The 23,620-nt window shown below is 36.1% G+C and overlaps 1 protein-coding gene across 2 annotated transcripts in view; it reads right to left on the minus strand.

Annotated features, from left to right (window-relative positions):
• Window positions 1-23,620, minus strand: part of TTC27 (tetratricopeptide repeat domain 27) — a 107,145-nt gene that overhangs the window by 22,867 nt on the left and 60,658 nt on the right. For both annotated transcript variants that reach the window (XM_021392469.1, XM_021392470.1), the window contains 2 exons: window positions 8,326-8,421; window positions 6,256-6,378 (listed from right to left, as the gene is read on the minus strand). In XM_021392469.1, coding sequence (XP_021248144.1) covers window positions 6,256-6,378; window positions 8,326-8,421 — 219 coding nt within the window. The remainder of the gene's footprint in view (window positions 1-6,255; window positions 6,379-8,325; window positions 8,422-23,620) is intronic.

A 23,620-nucleotide genomic window follows, 5' to 3' on the forward strand; every position in this document is an offset into this window, starting at 1 on the left:
ACTCCAGTATCAACATAATATAGTGGCCTTTGGTTTAATGCAAAATCCTAATCTTCTATCTTATGCATGTATATTCTCTCTCAAGACCAAATATCAGTGCAGGGCATCAGATCTACACTCACCTCGTAACAATGTAGTATCAGCATTATTAAAGTATGTGCAATTCTATTAGTTTATCATCTGCAATTATCATCGCAGTTTATAGTCTGCAAAGGTTGTCATTACTTTTTCTATAACTACTCTTTTCTGAAGACGGCTATTTCCATTCTGCAAGGGCTGGCTGCTCCAAAAGTAATGCCTCTTATTTTATTATGTTGGCCCACAACATCAGAGGCAGATGGTGGTGGTACGGCAGCAGAGGTTGAAACTTCCAGTCAATACTCTAACATTTTGTTGCCATGTGGCAGATAGCAGCAGCAGTCTGACACGGAAGTGCATATGAAGCAAAGGTATGGAGCTGAATTCCTCTACACAGAAGAAAATGGCACCCTTGACATACTTGCTGAATGTTCATGGAGACTAAACAGTGGATGTGAGCACAGTGAGGTGGTCGGTGGTGCTTTTCAGCAGTATTGACAGCAACAGTGGATCACTTCAGATGGTGCAGATTTTTACAAGCATGATATGCAGGCTTTTGTTCATCACTGATGAAAATGCAGAGCTAATGGTGGTGACTGTTGAAAAATAGTGTTTTGTAGTGGAGAATTTGCTCTATCAGATAGTGTTATTGTGCTCTTTGTATCTGTTGAGTTTCCATGGAAATAAATAAGAGGCATTACTTTCAGAGCAACCTACATATTATGTCTGAAGATGCATCTAATTTTCATACAAATATATATATATCTAAATGTTTGAGATTAGACATGTTAAAAATATGTACAGTATTATTGAAGAGAAGACATAAGCTGGGTCTCCCAGACAATTTATTATGGTCTGTAACCAATTTTCAAAAGCTCTTTATCTCAGTGTTGCTATCTCACTCTAACAATGAAATTATTGTTTCTCTTTTAAGCATGAGATAGTATGCTTTCATGGCTTTTTGAGAAGATAAATATGCTAGACAGATGATCTCTTGTTCAGGCCAAACTCTTACCTCAGTCCCCCACTGCAAAAATGTCACATACATAATTCAGCTCAGTATAGATTTTCTGTTTGAAAAGATCTGTTTGAATCATCTACACCAAGAGCTCCAATACAGCCTGTCACTGAATTAGAGTTTGACACTAACACTTGTTATTTTTCTCTCATAGCTAGTTTATCTAAAAGGAAAGCTGTGTTCACCTCTGCGTGGAAATCATTGCTTTTCTTGTTTTTGAGAACTGTTTTATTTTCCATTCAGATGATAGGTCAAGAATCAAATAAATGTCTGCTATACAGTCTTTTACTCCCTCTCCTCCAATCAGTAAAACTGACTGATCCTGTCTGAAAAACCATATTTAGAAAACTGACTTCTTCTAATGTTCTGTTTTTGAAAGCTTTAATATATATTGATGATAACACTTCATTCTTTATATAATTTTTATTAACTAATTCAGTAGGAAAAGTCTGCAAATATTTGAAGTATACAAAAAATGAAGAAGGAAGTGTATTGCTTCAGATTTGTAAAGGGATCTTTTGCTTGTATTCCATTCAAAAAATGGAATCACATTTAGAAGAAAATTAGGAAATGAACATTAGGATAACAACTTAATGGCAAGTGTTTTTAAGTGACTTTGGAACAGTCCTCCCAAGAAAAGGAAATCTGATTACTCAAAATTTAGAATTAGCATTAGTGAAAGTGTTAGACAACCTAGCCTAACAGGACTGCACTTGCAGAGAATTTGGTTAAAAGACGGCTTACTCCCCTCTCTCTGTATCCATTAATTGCCATGACAAGAACTAAGAAACTAACAACAGATCTTTAAGACAGTTTTTTTTCCCTAGAGCAAACCGAACAGTTTGTTATTTCAGTAATCACATTAGACACCAAAAGGTAAGGGTTTCTTCTTCTTCAAATAAAGAAAAAATATTCAAATTTTACGGTGCAGACAGCAGCTATGATGTGAAAAGTGCATTGCATGCTGCTGCTTTACCTCTTACTCAATAGGGCACTCCCAAATTTAGGTTGTTATTCTGTGGTCGTGCCTAGTACTAATCACACACTAGACTAGTAAGCCAACCACGCACTAATTGCATTTCACATTTAAGAGCATAAAGACATCATGTTCTGGTCTAAGCTTACAAGAATTCATTGCCAATGTAAATATTTCAGCGCAGAGATAAAACAGAGAATTAAATAAGCACAAGTCTGATTTGTCTTCATCTGATTAGCTATCTGATCACCTCTCTGGCACGTTACAAACCTTTTTATTACTTCAATCTTTAAAAGCTTATAAAAAGGATCATAACAGCAAACTAAAAGTACCATATTCTCACAACATTTATAATTTGTCTTCTACAAAACCAGATAATACTTCAAAACAGGATTCCTCATTTTACTAAGAAAAAATATTCCCTTCTTCTAACTTTATAGTAAGCTATTTCAAAGAATGCACTTTTAATGTCTGATAAGAGCTCTGCTTTTGCAAAGAGCAAACTTTGTCTTAACAATAAAGACATAATCAAGGAATCTTTTTCATTCAGTACATACAATGTACATGAAAGAAATGTAACCATCAGAGATTTATTTTTACCCATTAAACAGATATAAAATACCAACAAGGATGCTTAATAATTGAATGTTTCATAAAAAAAAAGTAAAAGTTACTAAAAAAAGTAAAAAATTGAAGCTGCATAACCCTTGCCAACTGAAAGAGATTTAATTATAATAGCACTGCTGTTCGCAGAATGGTCTACACTGGAATGGATGGAAATCAAAACTCAGTTCTAAAGTCAGAGGATTTACAGACGAGGAAGATTTATGTTGTTATCTTGCTTTCTGGACTATTTCAATATATACAGGAATTAAATAGGAAATGCTTTGCAAAATTCAGTCAGTAAAGAGGGCTTTGGTTTAAATAAATATTCGTATTTCTCACTACAGAGATGCCTGGAAATCAAGTTCACGATTAATCCTACATTTTGTTTACCAACCCTAAACTTCCACATGCCATACCCTGTGTGCGTTCCCATTCATGTTTTTTGTTTCCTAAGAGTCTCTATTAGGCCTCATTCATTACAAGGATCTACTAGTTCTATTATTTGACAACTCATTCCAAGTTCAAAATATTTCCTAAAATACTTTCATCTTTTCTGCTTGCAGTGTTTGCTAGGCTACAAGAGAAGAAGCATGAAGAGACAGAACAGATAAGCATGGAAGTGAGTGGGAAAATGGCTCTTGTTGTTTTAATTTTGTCTTTACCTGTAACTTTACGGATGACCTTGGGTAAATCATTTGCTCCATTTACTCCCTTCTCTGTTTTGCAGCTACCTAGAAGGAATGCTTACTTGCCTGCAAGGTCTGCTATGATGCATAATGAAAAAAAGTTGAGTTCTTGAACCATCCTTATGCACTAATCAGTATAGCGCTACTTACCTTTGCTAATGGGAAGCATTTCCTGAATTTAAAAGTAAGTTTCTGACACTGTACTATAAATGTATTTCCTTACTCAAATGTTTTGAAGAATCTTTCTCGTGTCATGACAAGAAAAATGGCTCTGTGGAAGGTGGATTGCTGGGTATGTAGGTGTAAAAATAGGCTCCATACTGCATTGTTTCTTCTGATGAGATGATGGGGACAAGGTTGAAAGTGGGGCTGAAAGAATAACAGCTCTCTTGGTTTTATCAAAGGTCAGCAGCTACAGCCCTCTAGAGCTTCTGCAGGGAGAAAGGCCTCAATTCTACTGGAAGAACTGAAAATGCACATCTTGAGCTCATCCTTTCTTTTCCTTTAGCAGAGAAATAAAGCCATTTTTAGTGCATTATACGTTTCAGGTGATATTGAAGAGAACTCACCTAGACCAAATAAATTTGTCCAATGTAAGTAATACTTCTGAGATCTCTGACACCCTCTCAGAACAGAAAGGAGGGAGAGAGACATTTTTCAACATCAGTTTTCATTACAAACATGGAAGGTAGTGTCTGCTTTTAAGTAGATCTGTTAAAGAAATACAACTGAAATACTAGAATGGTAAGGCTACAGTGGCCATCAACATGCACTGCATTCAGACTTTGTAATACCTTTTTCATTTCTTTTGTGCCCTGCTTTGCTCATTGGTTGGCACCATGTTACACTTTTGTTACAAAACCATTTTTCTTTTTTTTTTTACTAATTATGAAACAAGTGAATTTAGAGCCATATCTAATAGAAAGAAAGGATCCACAAAAAAGTTTGCTAAATGTAACTGGTATCTTCTTCTGCAAAGTTTGTACTGCTCTATTATTCTGTTACAACTCCAAACTACGTATTTCCCCAGTGCATACTGTGGAGCTGTGTATACCCTATCTACATGCTTTAGGTTTTTTTTTTTTTTCAGAGCAAAATTCTAAAGTGGAAAGAACACCCTATACTCAGTGCCCAAGTACTCAGAGTTATTGACATTGCTGATTTCTGGCTGTTTTGTCAGGTTTTCCAGTATTTAATGCTTTCTATATAAAAGCAGTTGTGAGTGAAAAACACACATGTCTATTTAACAGAGTTTATTCTTTTAGGCATATGTATATTAAGTTCTTTAATAACATGTACATCTACTGAATATCTTGCTTCAGTAGATTCAGATATATTTCTAAAAGAGAAATTAAGATGTTTAAAAACATAATACTTTTGATAAATACAAACAGTTCACACAATGAAAGCTTTCTGATAAGAAGCACAAATAGTTACTCCCCTTGGAGTATACATTATGCTTCTAATTTTCTAGGTTGTTTTTTTTTAAATGTGAAGCTGCCTTTCGTCCCATCTACACTTAGTACTTGCATAACATTTTATGTTTTCAAGGCACAGCACAAATGCTCATTCTGAAAGCATTTATAAGCAGTTTCCTGTGTCAGATATCCTGTCCTATTCTCTGAGTGCCATTTTCATAACTCCCTAAGGGTGGTTTGTGAATGTAACTGGGACAGAATGCATTTCCAGGAAATGGAAAGTATTGACCTCTACTTCTCCACTGTACTGAAAAGATTGTGATATTAGAATACGGTCCCCAAGGCATGCATAATGTGACACAGAACTGACAGAAAAACATATTCGTTAGTTTATAATGACTGGCATTTGGCATTGGTGAATGATAATAAAAAAAAACCGCAGATTTGAGAAGTTCTTTTTTTTTTGTTAAGTTATAACTCTCTATCCAGTAAGCTTAATTAGTGTAAGCACACATCTTCATAAAGGCATACATACGTTTATATATTTAATAATACAATATCCTAAACAGAACAGAAAGGAGAAGAAACAAGATAATAGATATTCTGGGTTCTGAAGGTGAGTATTTCTGAAAGCTATACAAATTCTGAAAGCAATGCTTAATAGCTTAACTTCCTGTTAATTACAGTCCCTCTGTCCGAGAGATTGTACCAGAAAGAGAATATAGCTAAACTTCCATAAAAATAGGTGTTGTTTCCAGGTATCACTAAAATCCTCCTGCCATTGCTCTAACAGTAATAGTAAAACATTCAATAATAGGAAGGCTGCTACAGTTTGCATTTTTAAACAATTCTATACATCTATACATTGAGTCAGATGATGGCTTTAAAGCTGTCTGAGCCTGGAGCTGATTGCATATAGGTGCAGCAGTTTTAAAGAGACAATAGAGAAGTTCAAGAAAATATTACCATAGCCTTAAAAAAAATATAAGATAAAGCTGTTTAATTTATGTCACATCTGAGATTCCATCCAGATAAAGTTCTCAAAGTTCATCACGACTGAATCCTACAGCTTTCTTTCAATATCCACATTGCACTTTGCTGTGTACCTGTAGTTATTAATTTAATTTTCCTTTAATATTTTCAAAAATCACTCTCACAATCTTTTCTCCAAATCTAGAAGCAGCTTTCTTTGCAATTCTTTTAATGTGTTAGATTTAACTGTCTTCTTTCTTCCTAAGTTATTTCTGATTTATCTACTTCTATTTCATGTAGTCATTATCCCAGATCTTCCATTTTAGCACTCACAGGTAGTAACAGATCTCCACATCCTGTCTCCTAAATGGACTTACCTCACAATTCCACTATATAAAGGCATGTCATCAGTGAATTGACAGGTAAAGTCAGACAGTCTTTCATATTTCAGATCCTACTGCAAGACTAATGATGCCAGCTGTGAAAACCAGTTTTTCTTACCTTCCCATGCTGTCCTGCTCTTTCATAGCAGATTACTGCATCTTCCCACATTTCCAGCTCCTCATATATCTGTAAGGCAGAGCTGGTGCACCCGAGCTCAAAGAGTAAGCTTGCAAGCTGACGCTGAAAAAATAAGAAATGCCAGAACTGAAAATAGGTGCATAGTACCCTTAACAGTTTTATAAGATGTTAGAAGAATTTCTGACATCAACAAGAAGCAGAGAGAATATGAAATTACCCTCTTGAAACCTCTAGCTGGAGCCTCAGAAAATTTATGTACCTCAAAAAAAAAAATCAATAGAAAAATAATTGCTTTGATTTTACTCCAGCTCATGCCAGTAACTCAACTACTTTGAACTAGTTTACAATAATATAAAAATTGAAACACACATGTGAAGGATGAATTGAGAGAGAACTTGCACTCCTTAAGTGAGGCACATGGCCTGTGCGGCTGGAGAGCAGCTGCAGCAGATTGCTGGGAACACGGAGAGTGGGAAACAGGCTAAAGGAAGGCATTAAAGCTGCTTCTAGCAATGCTTGCCATCGCAATCTGTACCTGTGTAAATACAGATGGAGGAAAGTTCTGAAACAACTTTGCTAGGTACACTGCTAGAGATCAGTTCCCCAAACAGCCACTGTGAAAGGATGTTAGTTTTCAGTCAAATCAATATTGGATTTAAGTTCAGGATCAATTCCTCAGTTGAGTTTTCCTCACTGATAAGCCACCCTCTTTGTTATTACAAATCCAGCTATTATTTCAGCATAGTTACGAAAATAAACGAGCAATTCCTTCAACTGAAAAATAAACAAGGTATGTTTTCACAACTTAGAAAAGTTGCCTTTGGTCTTTTGCTTATCTTTTTTTTTTAAGAGGAGATTAAGTTTGCATATAGCTTTCAATCTTTGAAGAAAGAATGACTTATTTGCTGTGTATGAGAAATATACTATTTGGTTTACCAAAACAAATGGGAACATTCTGTAAAAGGACACCTAATTATGCTATGAGATCCTGCACAGGGAGCCTCTGCAGCATTTTTGGTGATCCTGAATAGATTTCCTTAAGTTCTGCATAGATGTCATGGACTTCCCTTTATATAATTGGCTTCAGTAACTGTTACAAATCTGAGGAATAATCTATATGTAAATAGGTTAGTTGTCAAAAAAATTAAGTTGGCTACAGTTCTTTCAAATAAATGTATAACTATGTATATTTCTATCTTTGGCTTGGAAAATTGTCTTGGATTGAAAAGTGCCACTTTGGCAACTGGAAATGAGAACCACATTTGCTAGTTTTATTGCAAGTGCTTGTTGAAAGGTTGCGTGGAATAATTTGAAAATATTAGAAGAAAATATGATTGGTAAAAACAAGACATGTTTCAACTAGGAGCCAAAGTGAAAGCAATAAAACATCATTAAAAATGAAACATGCGCACCTTTGGAGATTTGTAATGATGAATTTAACGACAAACTTAAGAAAATATATGCATCACCAAATAAGGCTGATGTGGAGATTTCTATTCTAGAAAGGAGTTTACCTTCAAGATAAACATTTTAGTCTTAAAAAAATGTCCCTTCAACAATAGTATAAAGTGCATGTCAAGAAAATAAAGACTTCGTCAGCACTATTAACTCTTATTTGGCTGCTTTGACCACAATCTGCTTCCTGAAAACAGCTCAAAGTTAATGATCATTACAAGGCGGACAAAGATGCAAGTAACAGTAATGTAAGTAAGAGCAACAAATAGTAACACAGTGGAAAATTATTTTTACTGGAGATATGTTGGAAGCTTGAAAATTTGTCTATATTTTAAGGAAGGAAAAAAGAAAATAAAGATGAAGCACACTACAAGCAATTACTTCCATGCACGACAGAATAAGAGATCTGAAAGCAAAATATTGTAGAACTTGATTTGTTTCCAGAAAAACAGAGTGTTGTTGGGTTACGTCTTATTTCTACAACGTTTCAATGCAAAGTCATAGTATTGGATTCTTGATTTAGACTCATGCAGTATCAAAAATGATAAGAACAAAAGACTTTAAAGTAAAGCATCAAATGAGGTTGCTTCACACCTGTATGGCCCAACGTGGAGGCACCTGGCAACAGTAGAAAATCTTCATCCGTTCAGATACTGACGTATTTGTATCCTCAAATTGGTCTGCAAGTGCCTGTAAGTCAAAAGTGTATTCTCATTTAGTATTTACTTAAATTTAATCAACATAAAAAACATAAATTCAAAGCTTTGAAGAGATTCGAAGTACATGTAACAGGAGTAAGAATCAAATTTACAATTTCAACCTCACATTTGCACAGTAAAATTGTGCCACATGGCAGTGACCTTGCCTAATGCATTTCAACTATTTGGCTCTTTTTTCATGTCAAACATTGCACTGGTGTGCTTTAAACATGAAATTTCTTATTAAAAGGAAAACATACTGAGCCACACTTTTGGAAACACAGTTCTAATACAGAATAAATTATTGTGACTTGGAGTGCAATATAATTGAGGCTTTTCTGTTTTGGTGGAGCTTTGGATTTATGAGGAAGAAATGTTTTCTTCTGAAACCCTTTGAAAGAGAATAACATCATCTTGCACAGCAGAAGTGCAGTAACTTCAGCATGAACCTTTGCTCTGTAAATGCACTATGATGTTAATTAAACTAAAATTCAGTAGCAACAAAAATAAAATCAGAAATTAAAAAAATCAGAAAAAATAAAGTCAGAAAGCTGGGTTGAAATTTTAAGGTAAGTGTAAAACTCCCTTTCAAAAGACAGTCATCAGAAAAAACCAGTAAATTTAATGCCAAAAATACAAATAAGGGAATATTAAATTGCTTGCATTCACATGACTCATCTACCCAAATCTTGCATATAACTTAGTCACACATTTACAGAAGGACAGAATTTTCTCAGCATGGAAAATGAATGCAAAGATTACCAAACAAAAGGAAAAATGGGATTGGATATCCCTTTCTAAATCAAATCTCTTTCTGACTTCAACCTATATGAGGAAGGCAAATAATAGTTGTGTGATTTAAAACGCTAAGCATTTTGTAACTGCTATGGATAGCAGCATGAATTATAGGTGGTTTCATCCTTTCAGTAAGAAAAATCACAATAGGCAACAGTAATTTAGGCTTTTAAATCCATGTTAAAGTCCTAGTTTTAAATAGGATTATTTTAAATATTTAATCTTATTCACAACGTCTCTCAAAGTTATCTCCAGTGCCCTACCTGTTCCTAGAGATTACACCAAAACCTACACCAAGAAAATTGCTGAAGTGTATTTGTAAAGAATGGAACAGACTAATAAAAATCACAGTTCTGAGCAATCCAAAAGGAATCAGATTCAAATAAAGCCTTTAAAGTAAGTAAACTTTGTAATTGAATAATTGACTATGAACTATGTAAAAAACCACATTCAAAAGTTTTGTACGAACATATTTTCTTATGCACTGCTGCAACAAAAATTAAACTGAAAAATTTCTCAGCTAATTATAAGATTAGACAAAATAGTAAATTACAGTTTAAAATTTTTAAAACAATAATCATTCCAAGTCTGAACAAAGCCAGAAAATCATGTGACCTGTAAAACAACTCATTTGAGGAGAACAGAAGATGGAAGGTAGAAAATGTTTTAACTCAGTCAAAATGTTTTGTTCTTGTTTGAGCTTCTTCCCCTTCCCCATTTCCATTGTTCCAGAGAAAATTCACAGAAAAATGTTTTTTCAAAAGCAATCCATTTGGAAAATGTAACCGTATCTCCTTTCTACACATTCTTAGTAGAAACACCTAACGCAAATCTGCTCAGAGTGCCAATAAAACCTAGAAATATAGATAGAAAATAGGAATATTATATATTCCTTGAAAATTAATAAATGCTAATGAATTGAAAAGTTATTAAAATCCATGTTTCATGCACTCATCTCCTAAAAAATAAGCTTTGATAGTTCTCGGTGAAGCATAGAAAATCAGTTATTCAAAAATTGCTGAATTTTATGCTTCTGAAATATGCTTGAAGAAATAAAAATTATATCATATAATGGCAAGAAAATAAGAAACCTAACTTTATTGAACAGTTGATGTTTTGTCACAGAACTATATATTAAAAAAAATGAACAAGACACCACTGCCAAGTGAGTACTCTTTCTCATCAATTATCTGTGTAAGCAAAAAATCTTTGCAACATAGTCAAAAAGACGTAAGGCTTGGTGTCTTAGTTTGACGAAAGCAACAAATTCCTACCCAAAAAGTTTCTAAATAGAAGTAAAGCAGAAACCATCTAAAAATTCATAACTCTAAACGATGCATGAATTCTTCTATATGCAGCATGTAAAAATATTAAGCTCAACAGATCAATCCCCGTACCATGTAACATAGACTTTTACCAAGGCTTCACCTGCCACAGGTAGAGTTGCTAAGTCAAAAAACACAGTACAGAAAGATACACTAATCTGGCCTGGAGACAACAAAAACACAGATGCTTTTGATGGGATTTTAAGTCACAAGAAAAGAGTACACACTATAGCCACATGAAAGCAGGACAAGACAGCTCTAGCAACTACTAATCATTCTCCCCATCCCATTTTCGTATCTTTGGTAAGAGATTAAGAAAGAAGCATAATTGATAGCCTGTGTTGGATGTGACCATGTGACCGCAAAATGATCAAGTCAGTTTTTAAATCTCTTTACTAAACAATCTCAGCCTAATTACTTGAGAGATCTTGACAAATTAGAGGGCTGGGCAATCATCAACCAAATTAAGTTTAACGAGATTAAGTGCTGGATTCTGCATCTGGGACAAGGCAAGTCTGGACGTACGCATAGACTGGGAGACAAAAGGCTGGAGAGTAGCAATACAGAAAGGGATCTGAGGATTCTGGCTGACAGCAAATTGAATCTGAGTTGGCAGGGTGCCCTGGCAGCCAAAAGAGCCCATCTTACCCTGGAGTGCACCAGGCCCAGCACTGCCATCAGGCAAGGGAAGGTTGCTGGTGCAGCCTTACTTACCTCAAGCGCTGTGTGCAGATTTGGGCACCACATTGTAAGAGGGATATTAAACTACTAGAGAGCATCCAGAGATGCTACAAAGATGGTCAAGTGTCTAGAAGGTGATACATAATGAGGAGTGGCTGAGGCCATTAAAAAAAATCTCCTTTGCTTCATTACCACAGCACTCTCTCACACAGAGAAAGTTTCTACTGCTTCGTATGCAAGAAAAGTGGGCATTCTTTTAAGCTTATGCAACAAGAAGCCCTTACGGACCCTGTAATATTTACAAAGACTTCTGCAAAACTTTCAAGGATTGATCAGTAAATTCAAACCTTAATGCAACTTAATACCTAATTTTAAATGCATCCTTACCTTTGGGGAGAGTGATATTGAAACACTTCTCCAACACAAAAGCTAAACAATTTTTGAAGCTTCAGAATTTTAAGTATCTTTACTACTTTTAAAAGCGTTCTCTGCTATACTTTGTTTTCTAATAACAAAGCCTGAAAAGCGCTGCACAGTAAAGAACTATACTCCAGGTTAATTTGGGATTCCTTACGACAGCAACTGTCATAACCTCATTCAGTACACATCAGTGTACTCAGTAATACATGAATACAGAATTACTAGTGAAATCTGTATCCTCAAGAATACACTTCAAAAAATTTAAGATTCAGTAACCCTACACACTTTAGAAAGCAGGTGACAAATCTAAAGAAGTAAATATACGGAGTTATTAGTGTTTTTCATATTTTCTGTCCTGTGAATTAAATGAGATAACACATTATAAAAACTTGGAATATGTAGCTTAGTAGTTTATGGATATGTAATTTCATTGAGTTGCATTCTTTTGGTAAACTTACTTTACAAAAGCAACAAATCATGTTTATGGTCCAGATAGCAAACTTGATTCAACAGCTCTATGCCAGGCCAAGAGCTCTTGAAACCATGACCACTGGGACAAACTGAGACATAACCAGACTTCTGAAATCCAGCGGTCAAAATAACTTAGTCATTTAGTGAAGTAATGCCAGAAACTATGAAGCAATAAAAACAGATTTCATATAACAATGCAATGTAGTTTTGTTTAATGGGAGAGAATAATTTGTTGGTAAATATGAATATAATGTGGAAAAAAATGGAAACAGTTGAGATTAGACTAAACCTTGAGAAGGAGACAATGACCAAATAATTATTACTTTACTGATTGCCAATTTTATCACTAGATAAAGAGTCGTAAGCGCAGTATATTTTTACTTACTGTTGCACACAAGCATTATTCAGAACAGCACTTTGACATTTAAGACAAGATTTTTTTTGCTTACAAGCTAAAATGACTTAGAGGAAATAATGAGCTATTCTTTCAAAAAGTTCAGATTTCTGAATGATATATTTCTTTTAAATGATGAAAATCACAAAATAGTCAAGAACTAAAGCAACTGAACACAAAGGAAAAGCTATTAAGCAAGGATGTATTTCAACATGAGGAAAGAACTCCTCCCATTATTTATCTAATTTTCTCGAAGAAATAATGACATTATAAACTTAAGGCAAATGTATTACAGTGAACACTGTTATAAATTGAGTTATGATTCACGGAACTCAAAACACATTGTGCAGAGATGACAAGATCTTTGAACAGCACTGCTTACTGGAGATTTTACATTCAAAATCTGCAGAAGAATGAGTACATTCTGGGAGAACTCTACATTCTTGAAAAGGCAACAACCTTACCCTATTTTTTTCCTCCTTCAAATATCTTCATTAAAATATGGTAGCTGTAATGACTTCGCAATGTCATCCTTTCAGATGTTCTTCCAATTAAACTATTGGTTGACCGGACTAATCTCTAAACCGCAAATGGCACGTGCATTTAAACTGACTGGAGGACTATCCATCACATTTCTCTGTAAGAATGACACTGCCTGACAGCTGCTTTAAAATTTCTTAAAGCTAACTTTAAAATGTTTTATAGCACTGACTTCCTACTTCGTATAGGAAATGAACAGTCACAGGGCAACCTGGGACACAGAAGCTACAAAAATGTCTAGATGCTTTGCGGAGACAAACTACTAATGAGGCAATGGAATTTTAGAATGAGACAAATTAGCACCACTTGAAACAAGGTCTAATGGAAACAAGCAAGGAGAAGGCTTCTGGCTGCGAGTTTTCAAAGTAGAATGCATTTGGACTGAAAACAGCATTTCACCTACTTCACTCAAAAACTGGATATTATGTAATCACTGCATTGACAGAAATCACAAGGTTCAGAATTTGAGGATGTTTGCCTTTTTTTTTTTTTTTAAAATCAGAAGAAAATGGCCCTGGTTTCTAGCAACTTTACTTACAGAACCAAACAGGCTGATTTTCTTCGACTGAAAACAAATCCATTCTATGCATATTCTTTCAAATTAGTTTAACCCCCCCCCCCTTTTTTTTTTTTTTTTTTGCAGAGCAGACTAATTCCCTAGCTACTTCTTGGTGCCACTTTTTTAACCCTGGACTGGACTCAAGTTTCTTGAATATGTAAAGAAAAGAGGCCTTCTTGTATTGCGTTCTGCGCTATTCTTTCCTTTTTTTCTTCTTTTGATTTACTAATAGCTTATTTTGATGGATACTTCCATTATGATGCTCCCCCTCCCAAGAGCATAAGTACTCATTATTGAGTATGCATCTATGCTAAGAGTGATTTAATGGTGTTTGTATAACGGCTTCTCCTCTGATATTTATTTCTCCCCCCATACGGCTGGGGAAACTTGGCTACAGTAATCCCTAAGCAAATACGAAATACTTTAAGGTTTCTTCCTGAGCTGAGAAGAATGTCAATATCGGCTTTTTCAGGATAGCCCTTCATTCTTAGTGCCTGAAGTTAACCTGAGAGTAATGCAGTCCTTCCTCTGAGACAGACTATGCCTAGTTTTTTTTCCTAAAATGTTTTAAATTCAATGCATTTGACGCTTCTGCTGTTAACTCCCTTTAAAAGCATAAGCAAATAAACTTTTTTTTTAAAGCAATGCTTGTGTCCAGTTGCAAAAAAGAAAAAACTTGCCTGTAACAAGTAAGAAGGGTCTGACTGACGTGAAGCCACATACTATTTATTGTTGTACTATGATTCTTTTCCCCCCTGTGTCAGGTATTAAAATAAATTGCTATACAAAATAAATTATGCCAAATGTTCGTGGTTTGTAATGCGTAATAGGTGTATTCTTCAACAGATGCAGTTCTTCTGTAGAAAAGCCACAAACATAGGATAGCCAAGCTGAATCCTTCAGCTTAACATTCATATGCTGTATTTCATTGTTTACATATGATACTCAAAATCATACATGCCTCTTTATAAACCATTTAAATCTACTCTGTCTTCCAACTGGAACACCCTGTTCAAGAAGAATAATCTATTGGAAACACCCTGTACTTTTTCTCTTGCTGGAAGACTTGAGTTTACCTAACAGATACCACACATTTGCGTTTCACTTACCATAAGTTGCACAACAGCATATGCACAAGCAATACAAAAAAAAAAAAGAAGTTATTTGTCTGAAAGTAGCAGAAGCCTCATTCAATCTTAATCATAAAAATAGATTATAATGCTTCAAAAATAAACATTTATGCATGGCACATAAGTTTTACTTAGAACTTAAAAACTAGATGTGATTTCTGGAGAATGTAAACAATAAATACTTCAAATAAAGCAAAGACTTCCAGATCGAAATTTCATATGACAATGTTAACAATTCCAAGCATGTAAACATTTTAAGCTTCCTTATACCTAAGGTAGAGACTGTATTCTGTCATACAAGTAGAAATCTTGAGGAAAAAAAACACACAATACAAAAGAAAAAAAAAAAGAAGTGCCACTGTCTACAGATAATTCAATAGTGTGCTTTTTTTTTTTACTCACAGTCTAAACAGGCATAATTCTTTCATATTACTTAGATGTCCTTAGACATCTGCACTGAGAAAAAAAATATGTCTTCTCTTGATATCTGTAACCTAAACCAAAAATTTTTTAACCAGTAAAGTGCTCTCTTGCTGAAATCTTTTTCAACTGTTCTCATTCAGTTGCAAATCTCAAGAACATCTTTAGTTCTTTGGTGAGGGAGGGAGACAGGAGCATGACAAGAAACAAAAGATATGCTCAGTCTCTTCTGTCAAGAATTTTATAGAACATTTCACATAACACCTTGGGAAACTCATTATTTTCCCTTCTTACAAAAAAAGAAAATCTTCTTCCTCAGAATAGTTTCCCTATACAATGAAACTTTGACTAATACCCAGTAGTTTCTGTTGAAAAATTACTTGGCAGGAAAGACGCATTCTTCCAGTAGTTGAGCCTGACCCAGCAACCGTAGAGTATATGATGGTAAGTACATTAGAAATATGACACATGGGCAAAGTGTTTAAACTTCAGCTATCCCAAAGAAATGCAATCACATATAAAGAAGTCTGTTTTCAATATATACATTTTCTTGAAAGACATCCAACCCAGTTCTTCACATATTCCTGGAAAGCTCTCTATACATCAGGGAAAAACAAACAGAACCCCTATCATTCTGTGTTAATGATTGATCTACTCAACAAAGAGAAAAATAAGCATCCTCAGCAACTATTGGCTTGAAATCAATTCCATTTCAAGCAAAAATGGAAACACTCTGAATGCATTAAATATTCCATGCCTGACTGTATGACGCTTTCAAACAGAAGCACATCAAGCTCCCCACAGAAATACAGTTCTTCCCAGAATCATAAAGCAGGATTGGGTACAGTCTGTTTGGTATGTAACCAATTAAGAAACCAAACCAAAGCGAAGTTTTCTTTCATCTGTACAAAGTTTTACGGTCTGCACTGGTCACTTTCACCAAACAGGTTGAGGGACTGACTGAGACTGGACACCAACGCTTTTGCTGCTGCTGCTTCTTCACAGAGCAGCAGGAAGAACTAAACCTGGGCTCGGGATACTGAAAACCTTGCCCAACAGAATCAAGGGCTGCAGAAACAAAATGAATCAGTCAGCACTCTTCAGTCTGTTAGTGGCCTTCAATTGCTTAATTAAATATAATCATCTGTCAGTTCTAGTGGTACCAGTCTCACATTGGAGAATTTGTGCTGATGACCTTCAGGAGGAACTAGTGTACTGCTGCCAGAGGAACTAATGCACTTTGCTTTCAGCTGCTCCCTTTCACATGAGATACTCTAGGCAGGGCCAGAGGGAGAGGACTGAAGGACCGACGGACTTCTCCAGCAGGCTGCTGCTGCCTGTTTTCTCAGCAAATGGTGGATGCCCCATCCCTAGAGACATTCAAGGTCAGTCAGGACACGGCTCTGAGCAACCTGATCTAGCTGTAGATGTTCATCCAGAGGTTCATCGCAGAGGAGTTGGACTAGACCTTTAAGGATCCTTCCAATTAAAACAATTCAATGAAAAACCTAAGAGCAGGAGGCTGCTGGGCCCATGGCAGTTCACCTAGCCCTCAGCCTGCACCTTTAGTGTGGAACCAGAGGACGGAAGACAGACTTCAGGCCAGAGGAATTATCCTGGCAACAAACAGGCTGAGAGCTCCTGAAATAGTTTGGCGTTTTCTAACTTCTCAGTGTCTGAATTTGCAACCTTAATCATGACCTTTATTTGTACACATTTTACATGGGAAAAAATGGGATAAAGGACAGATAAAGAGTTCTGTGGTAGAATAATTTACTACATGTTTCTATTTCTGGGCAACTTCAATGTCTGTACAGATCTGCATCTGGAAAAATCAGCAGGTATAGCACAGCAATGCACATAACAGTCACAAACAATATTATTTGTACCATTTAAAATCCAGTTCAGGCATGGTAGGTCATATCTCTTACAAAAACAGCTCCGCATCTGTCAAAACACCCAAATCTTATCACAAAAACACAGTACTATATTTACAATGATCAGATAGTTACAAAGCAATACCATAAAGAAACTGGAAACTGAAAAAGCAAATGGAAATGAGGAAAAGTGCCAATATCATATAATCATAGAAATCTCCACATACCAATCCAAATAATTATTTGAATCAATGGGACCTAAATCAGTTTGGAAAATTCAAAAGCCAAAATATCTCTCTATTCACAACCATAACTGGAACAGAACATGCACTGAGTTGAGCAAACAGTTCTACAGTCAGAAATTACATTCAGCCCACACTACTCCAAAAGCTATCTCCATTACAATTGTTTCCATTCAACTGATACTTTACACACCATAACCCCAAATATACTACCTTGAAACATATAAATCACATACAGTGACCGTATCGTTTTGTTTTTATAACCAACCTTCCCTGTAACGTACTAGAGAGCAAAACCCTTGACATGCTGGCAATTATTTTTTGGTAGAAATAACTACCTTTGAAGGCACTTCTCTCTCTGCACCAGAGCAGCACAGTTACAAACAAATTTAAAAGCGTGATTATTTTCATTTTTTGAATTACTTCTCATATTTGTAAATAATGTAACCATCTAATCTAAAAAAAGTTATCATTTTACCTCATTAATTACACAGTAGTCAATTCTTTTTCTATTTTCTCTTTTTTTTTAGTTCCCTGAAAGTGTAATATTTCTTCATTATCTCTAAATATATCTCACAAAGATTTGTCGCCAGTTCAATTATCTTTCTTACAAATCTGTTCCCCCCACTTACTGCCAAATCAGTACTCTGGGTCAATGATCACCAATCTCTGAGGTTTACACTGCAGTTTTGCTGCAGAAACTGATCTGCTAAAATCTTGCTCTTAACTGATGGTTAAGAGCCAAACTGCCTAGAGCATTCTCTGTGATTATCTGTGGTGTTGACCTACATAATAAAAGCGAAATGCTTCCAATATAATATTCCAAGATCCTACCCCGGCTTGGCCATACAACTACTTTCTGACCCCCTGCTTTAAAATTTAAGAGTCATTATTTTCAGCTTTTGTCAGATTTCCTACTGAAAATCTCATTCGACAATAAATGCTTTGGTTTCTATTGAAATCACAGCTTGCGTGCTGTGATGAACCAATACAGTAAAATATATTTTTTTTCTCCTGCTGCAAAAGCCTTACTGACAGACTGTTTTGTCTTTTCTTTGTTGTTGAGGGAGGACAAAACCACTGATTATTCCAATTCACAAAGCTGGCTTTGACTTATTACCTATTCCATTTTTTGAAGTATTGCAGCACCACCATTTCCATATTTTTTCCACCTTAAATCGTCCCAAAAATAAAAACAGCCTCGTCTCTCATTTCCTGAAACAGTTAAAGCTGCAGTAAAATACCTTCAAATGGAAGAAATTTTCAGAACAATGCTGGATTGGTTTCAAAAAACACACAAACATTTGTCTCATTCTTATTGTTCTTATTCCCTAGCGAGTGTTTTTGTAGGTCTTAGCTTCATTTCAGTAAATAAGAAGGTCTTATCAAATACATGTATGATTATAAATTAATGTTTTAAGACTGAATTAATCTTTATCATTTTGAAGAACAAAGTTCTCAAACTACAGTAGCCTACACTCTTAAAAACTTCTAATCACAGCAAAAAACTCATTCAACCTGGCAAGCTTAGCAGGGGAAGACTGAAGGTATATTCCTCAGGGAAGGTTTTAGCAGGGCAAAGAGAAATGCCTTATGCACATCACTCCAAAAGTAATGCCTCCTATTTCATTCCATGAAAACTACAACAGGTACAAAGAACACAATAACACTACTAGATAAAGCAAGTGCTCAGCTATATAACACTACTTTTCAACATAGTCACAACCATTAGCTGTGCATTTTCGCCAGCAATGAACAAGAGCCTGCATGCCGCGCTTGTAAACATCTGCAAGGCTGTCCAGAACACCACCTGTCTTTCAAGTCACTGTCCCACTGTTGAAATGAACCCCCCACTGCCTCACTGTGCTCACATCTACTGGCTGGTCTCCATAAACATTCAGCAAGCGCTGATGAATACCAATGGGTGCTATTTTTCCCACATGGAGGCATTCAATTCCACACCTTTGCTTCATACACACTTCCATGCCAGATGCCATTCTGTCAGACTGCCCCTCTGCTGCCATCTGTCATACGGCAACAACACATAATGGAATATTGGTGGAAAGGTTCAACCAATGCCATACCACCAACATCCGCCTCTGACATCATGGGCCAACACAATAACCTAGGTTAACTTTTGGAGCAGCCCTCCTATTTAACTGATTTAATCTTACCTGTAGAAAATTGATCACCACAATTGAATTAGAGATGCAAACCTATCATCATCAGGGTGTTTTATATTTGCTCTGTATACACTTTTATTATTGTTGAAAACTATTAAAATTTGAGAAGAATGCTTTTAAATTACATTTTAATAAATAGTTTCATATTTTAATACACATCTTCCCTTGAAAATGAAGCATACTGAAGCCAGACAGAAGTGACAAAAATGTATGCAATTTAAATGATTACATCTCAGTGTTATTTCATTCAGCCAAACCATTTTGATTCAAATCTCTCGTTTTTTTTTTTTCTTCCACTTGTGACTGTTTTCTTTTTCTTTAAAAGATGAATTGTCATCAATGGTAAGAAACAGACTGCCTTTCAATTATGCATAGCCTTTTTTCTATTTTTTTTTTAAAAGAGGATTCATTGCAGACATCTTTGAAACATAATTTATCATAAAATTCCTGTTGTTTAAAAATTTAGAGAACAACGAATGGCATTTCTCACACACTAAATAAACAAGTAAACACCTTCAGACTCTTAGATTGCAGTGGAAATTCAACTGGCAGACACAGCAAGTGTATATTATTACATCAACTACACAACATTGTATGACTTGTAACTAGAAAGATGATCAACCTGCATTTACATCTTGCTCCTTTCTCAACCCAGTGTTATAGGCCAAACAAGAAAAACACTTCTTATCAGCTCCCAAGGGTTTTATAACTGAAAGAATTAGGTGTTGAGCTACGAAAAAAACCCCAGGCTTTTACACCTGCATGAGTCTACAGATGTTGAAGCCTGTTCTACCACCTCAGTGTACTCTCACTGCAGATACTTTGCTAATGAATTTCTCCAGATCCAATCATCTTTAAACTTCAGTATCAAACATGTGCTGCTAGTATAACAATTACTAATTATAAATGCAAGATTAATATACTTTGTAATAAAAGATATAAAAATCAATCGAATTTACCAATTTTCCTCCATCCTATCTTATGACACAACTACAAGATTTTCAAATGTGTTGTTTTACAGGTAGGGATTGCATCATCAACAGATATTCCATGCATAAAAATTTTAACACTAAGTACTTAGCACTGAACAATTCAGCGAAATCCTCAATTTTAAGTAATTATTCTACACTTTTTACTCAATAAAAAATAGACTTATTACTTCTTGTCAACTTTATTTCAGAAAACTAGACCAAGCATTTAGATAAATTCTGCCACTTACCTTTAGAACGTCTTCTATCTGTCTAATTCTGTTTCTTTTCTCTATTTCAACCAGTGGAAAACTGAAAAGCCAGTGTTTATACAAAATTTCCCAGATCTTTGTGATATTCTGGTAATTCATTCTTCCCTACTCCATTACTAGTCTTTCTTCAGGAAAAGAAATTAATTCTTCTGTTTATACTCATTCCCTAAGTATCCCCTGCATGTCTAAGCGAGATCATAATCCAAAACCATTCATATCTTAAGTGACTTCAAATTTCAGAATTATTCAGGAAGAGATGTAACTGCCTGGCAGTGTATACCACTTCCTGATGGTTTTTAAGTATTTTATTGTTTCTTTTCTTTTTTAAGCAAAAAGCAGGAAGGTCAAAAAATTGTAAGGAATCTATGCAAAAGTAGTGGCTAGAACTAATGGACAACCAATAGAACTTATTTTTTTTCACATTAATTAAAACGAACTTTTAAGATATAGGAAGACGCTTATAGTTGTAAGGCACAGAAATATGCTGGGGCAGAAGTTACTGATTAGGATGCTGGAACTGTGCATGTCTATTTTTCCTAAGATGGCTCATGTACTGGATTCTTATTATGAATGTTTTTGTTTAATGTATAAGGACACAAATCCCAGCAAATGTGTATTCCACTCTGAAAGCAGAAACAACCACCTAAGAAACAAAACAGTAACTGAAGTTGTCAGTATCAGCCTACTAAAAAAAATTCTTCAGTTTCTTTATAATAGGGTGGGGAGGAAAAGCAGACAAGAGGAAATGAGTCCAACAATCCCAAAACAAATCTAAAGCATTTGGTTATCAGAATTAACACAAAAGAGGTCAAGGTCATGAGTAGAAGATAACTGGATTCATAAATGTCTGACGCAGTATTTCCTTTTCCTTGAAATAGTATACTACGCAATTTAGAGCACCCCCTATGCAATTGTCATTTGGGATGTTCTGTTGTAGTCAAATACTACCACCTAAGGAAGCACAGCGAAATAAATGAGGCATTCAATACCACAACAGGATCACTCACTATCAAACTGCAAGCTTATTGTTCTGGACAAATATTGAGCCTAAAGTTACTGACTGCCAGTATTTAGGTTTCAGTCTTAAAGTCCATCAATGACTTAAGACTCCAGACAAGTCCACTTACGGAGGACACAGATGCTTTAGAAAAGTACTACTAGTATTATCTGTATGGCATTTACTTGTGACTTGTATAATTTCATAGTCCTTAACAGACAAGTGTGGCTTCTTAGAAGAGATTTTTCACCTGCCCCTTATGTTATTCATTTTTGTGATTATCATAAACTGTAAGCAGAACTTCCCTAAAATCTCTGGAAGTAGCTAGATTTGTAAGCTTAGTCGTGAAGAATGGATTTAAGCTACAGGAGGCGTTGCGATCACAAGCGCTCATCCTGCTGAGTGATTTCAACCACCCAGACATCAGCTGGAAAAGTAGCACGGCAAGCTGTGGGCAATCCAAGAGGCTCCTGGAATGCATTGAGGATAGCTTGCTGAGTGAAGTAATAGAAAGTCCCACCAGGGGGGATGCAATACTGGACCTGCTGCTCACCAATGCAAATGAACTGATTGGTGACATCAGGATTGGAGGCTGCCTGAGCTGTAGTGACCATACTATGGTTGAGTTCACGATCCGGAAGGACATGAGACAGGCAAAGAGTAAAATTAGGATGCTAAATTTTAGAAAAGCTAACTTCCAGCTCTTCAAGAAGTTAGTCAACAAAACACCCTGGGAAACTGTCCTCACGGGTAAGGGTACAGAGCAGAGCTGGCAGACCTTTAAGGAAGCTTTCCTCAGCATGCAAGAGCTCTCCATCCCCAGGTCTTGCAAGTCAGGAAAGCAAGAGAGCAGCATGGCTGAACCAGGACCTGCAGGTCTGCAAACTGAAAGCAAGAAGAAAATGCACAGGCAGTAGAAACAGGGACAGGTACCATGGAAAGAGTATAAGGAAACTGCTAGACTGTGTAGGGATGAGGTCAGGAAAGCCAACGACTGGCTTGAACTAAACTTGGCAAGAGATACCAAGAAGAACAAGAAAGGTTTCTACAAGTACCTCAACCAGAAAAGGAAGTTCCAGGAGGGTGTACCCCCCGTAGTGGGTGACATGGACAAGCTGGTAACAAGAGACAAGGAGAAGGCTGAGTTACTTTACAACTTTTTTTGCCTCGGTCTTCTCTGATAACTGCTCGTCACACAACCCTCAAATGTTTGGTTTGGTAGGAGAGGATTGGGGAAGCCCACTATAAATGAAAATCAGGTTTCTCAGGACCACCTGACCCAACCTAGTGGCCTTTTATGATGGTGTCACTGCATCAGTGGACAAGTGAAGAGCCACGATATCATCTGGACTTCAGTAAGGCCTCTGACAAGGTACCCCACAACATCCTTCTCTCCAAATTGGAAAGATATGGATTTGATGAGTGGATTGTTCAATGGACAAAGAACTGGCTGCAGAATCTAGACCAGAGAGTGGTGGTCAATGGCTCAGTATCTAGATGGAGATCGGTGACGACTGGTGCCTCCAAGGGGTCGGCGCTGGGGCCAATACTCTTTAATATCTTCATTAATGACATTGACAGTGGGGTCAAGTGCACCCTCAGCAAGTTTGCTGATGACACCAAGCTGTAGGGTGCGGCCGACACATCAGAGAGACAGGATGCCATTCAGAGAGCCCTAGGCAGGCTGAGCAGTGGGACCAGGTGAACCTCATGAGGTTCAACAAATCCAAATGCAAGATCTTGCACCTGGGTTGAGGCAACCCTCACTACCAATACAAGCTGGGGGATGAAAGGATTGAGTGCAGCCCTGCTGAAAAAGACCTGGGGGTACAGGTGGATGGGAAGCTGGACATTATGTATGCTGCATGTATGTAAAATTAGCTCAAATATAGACTAGATTATTTGATATTTGGGGAA

Source organism: Numida meleagris, chromosome 3 (genome assembly GCF_002078875.1).
Source record: "Numida meleagris isolate 19003 breed g44 Domestic line chromosome 3, NumMel1.0, whole genome shotgun sequence".
In the NCBI taxonomy this organism is placed as follows: domain Eukaryota; kingdom Metazoa; phylum Chordata; class Aves; order Galliformes; family Numididae; genus Numida; species Numida meleagris.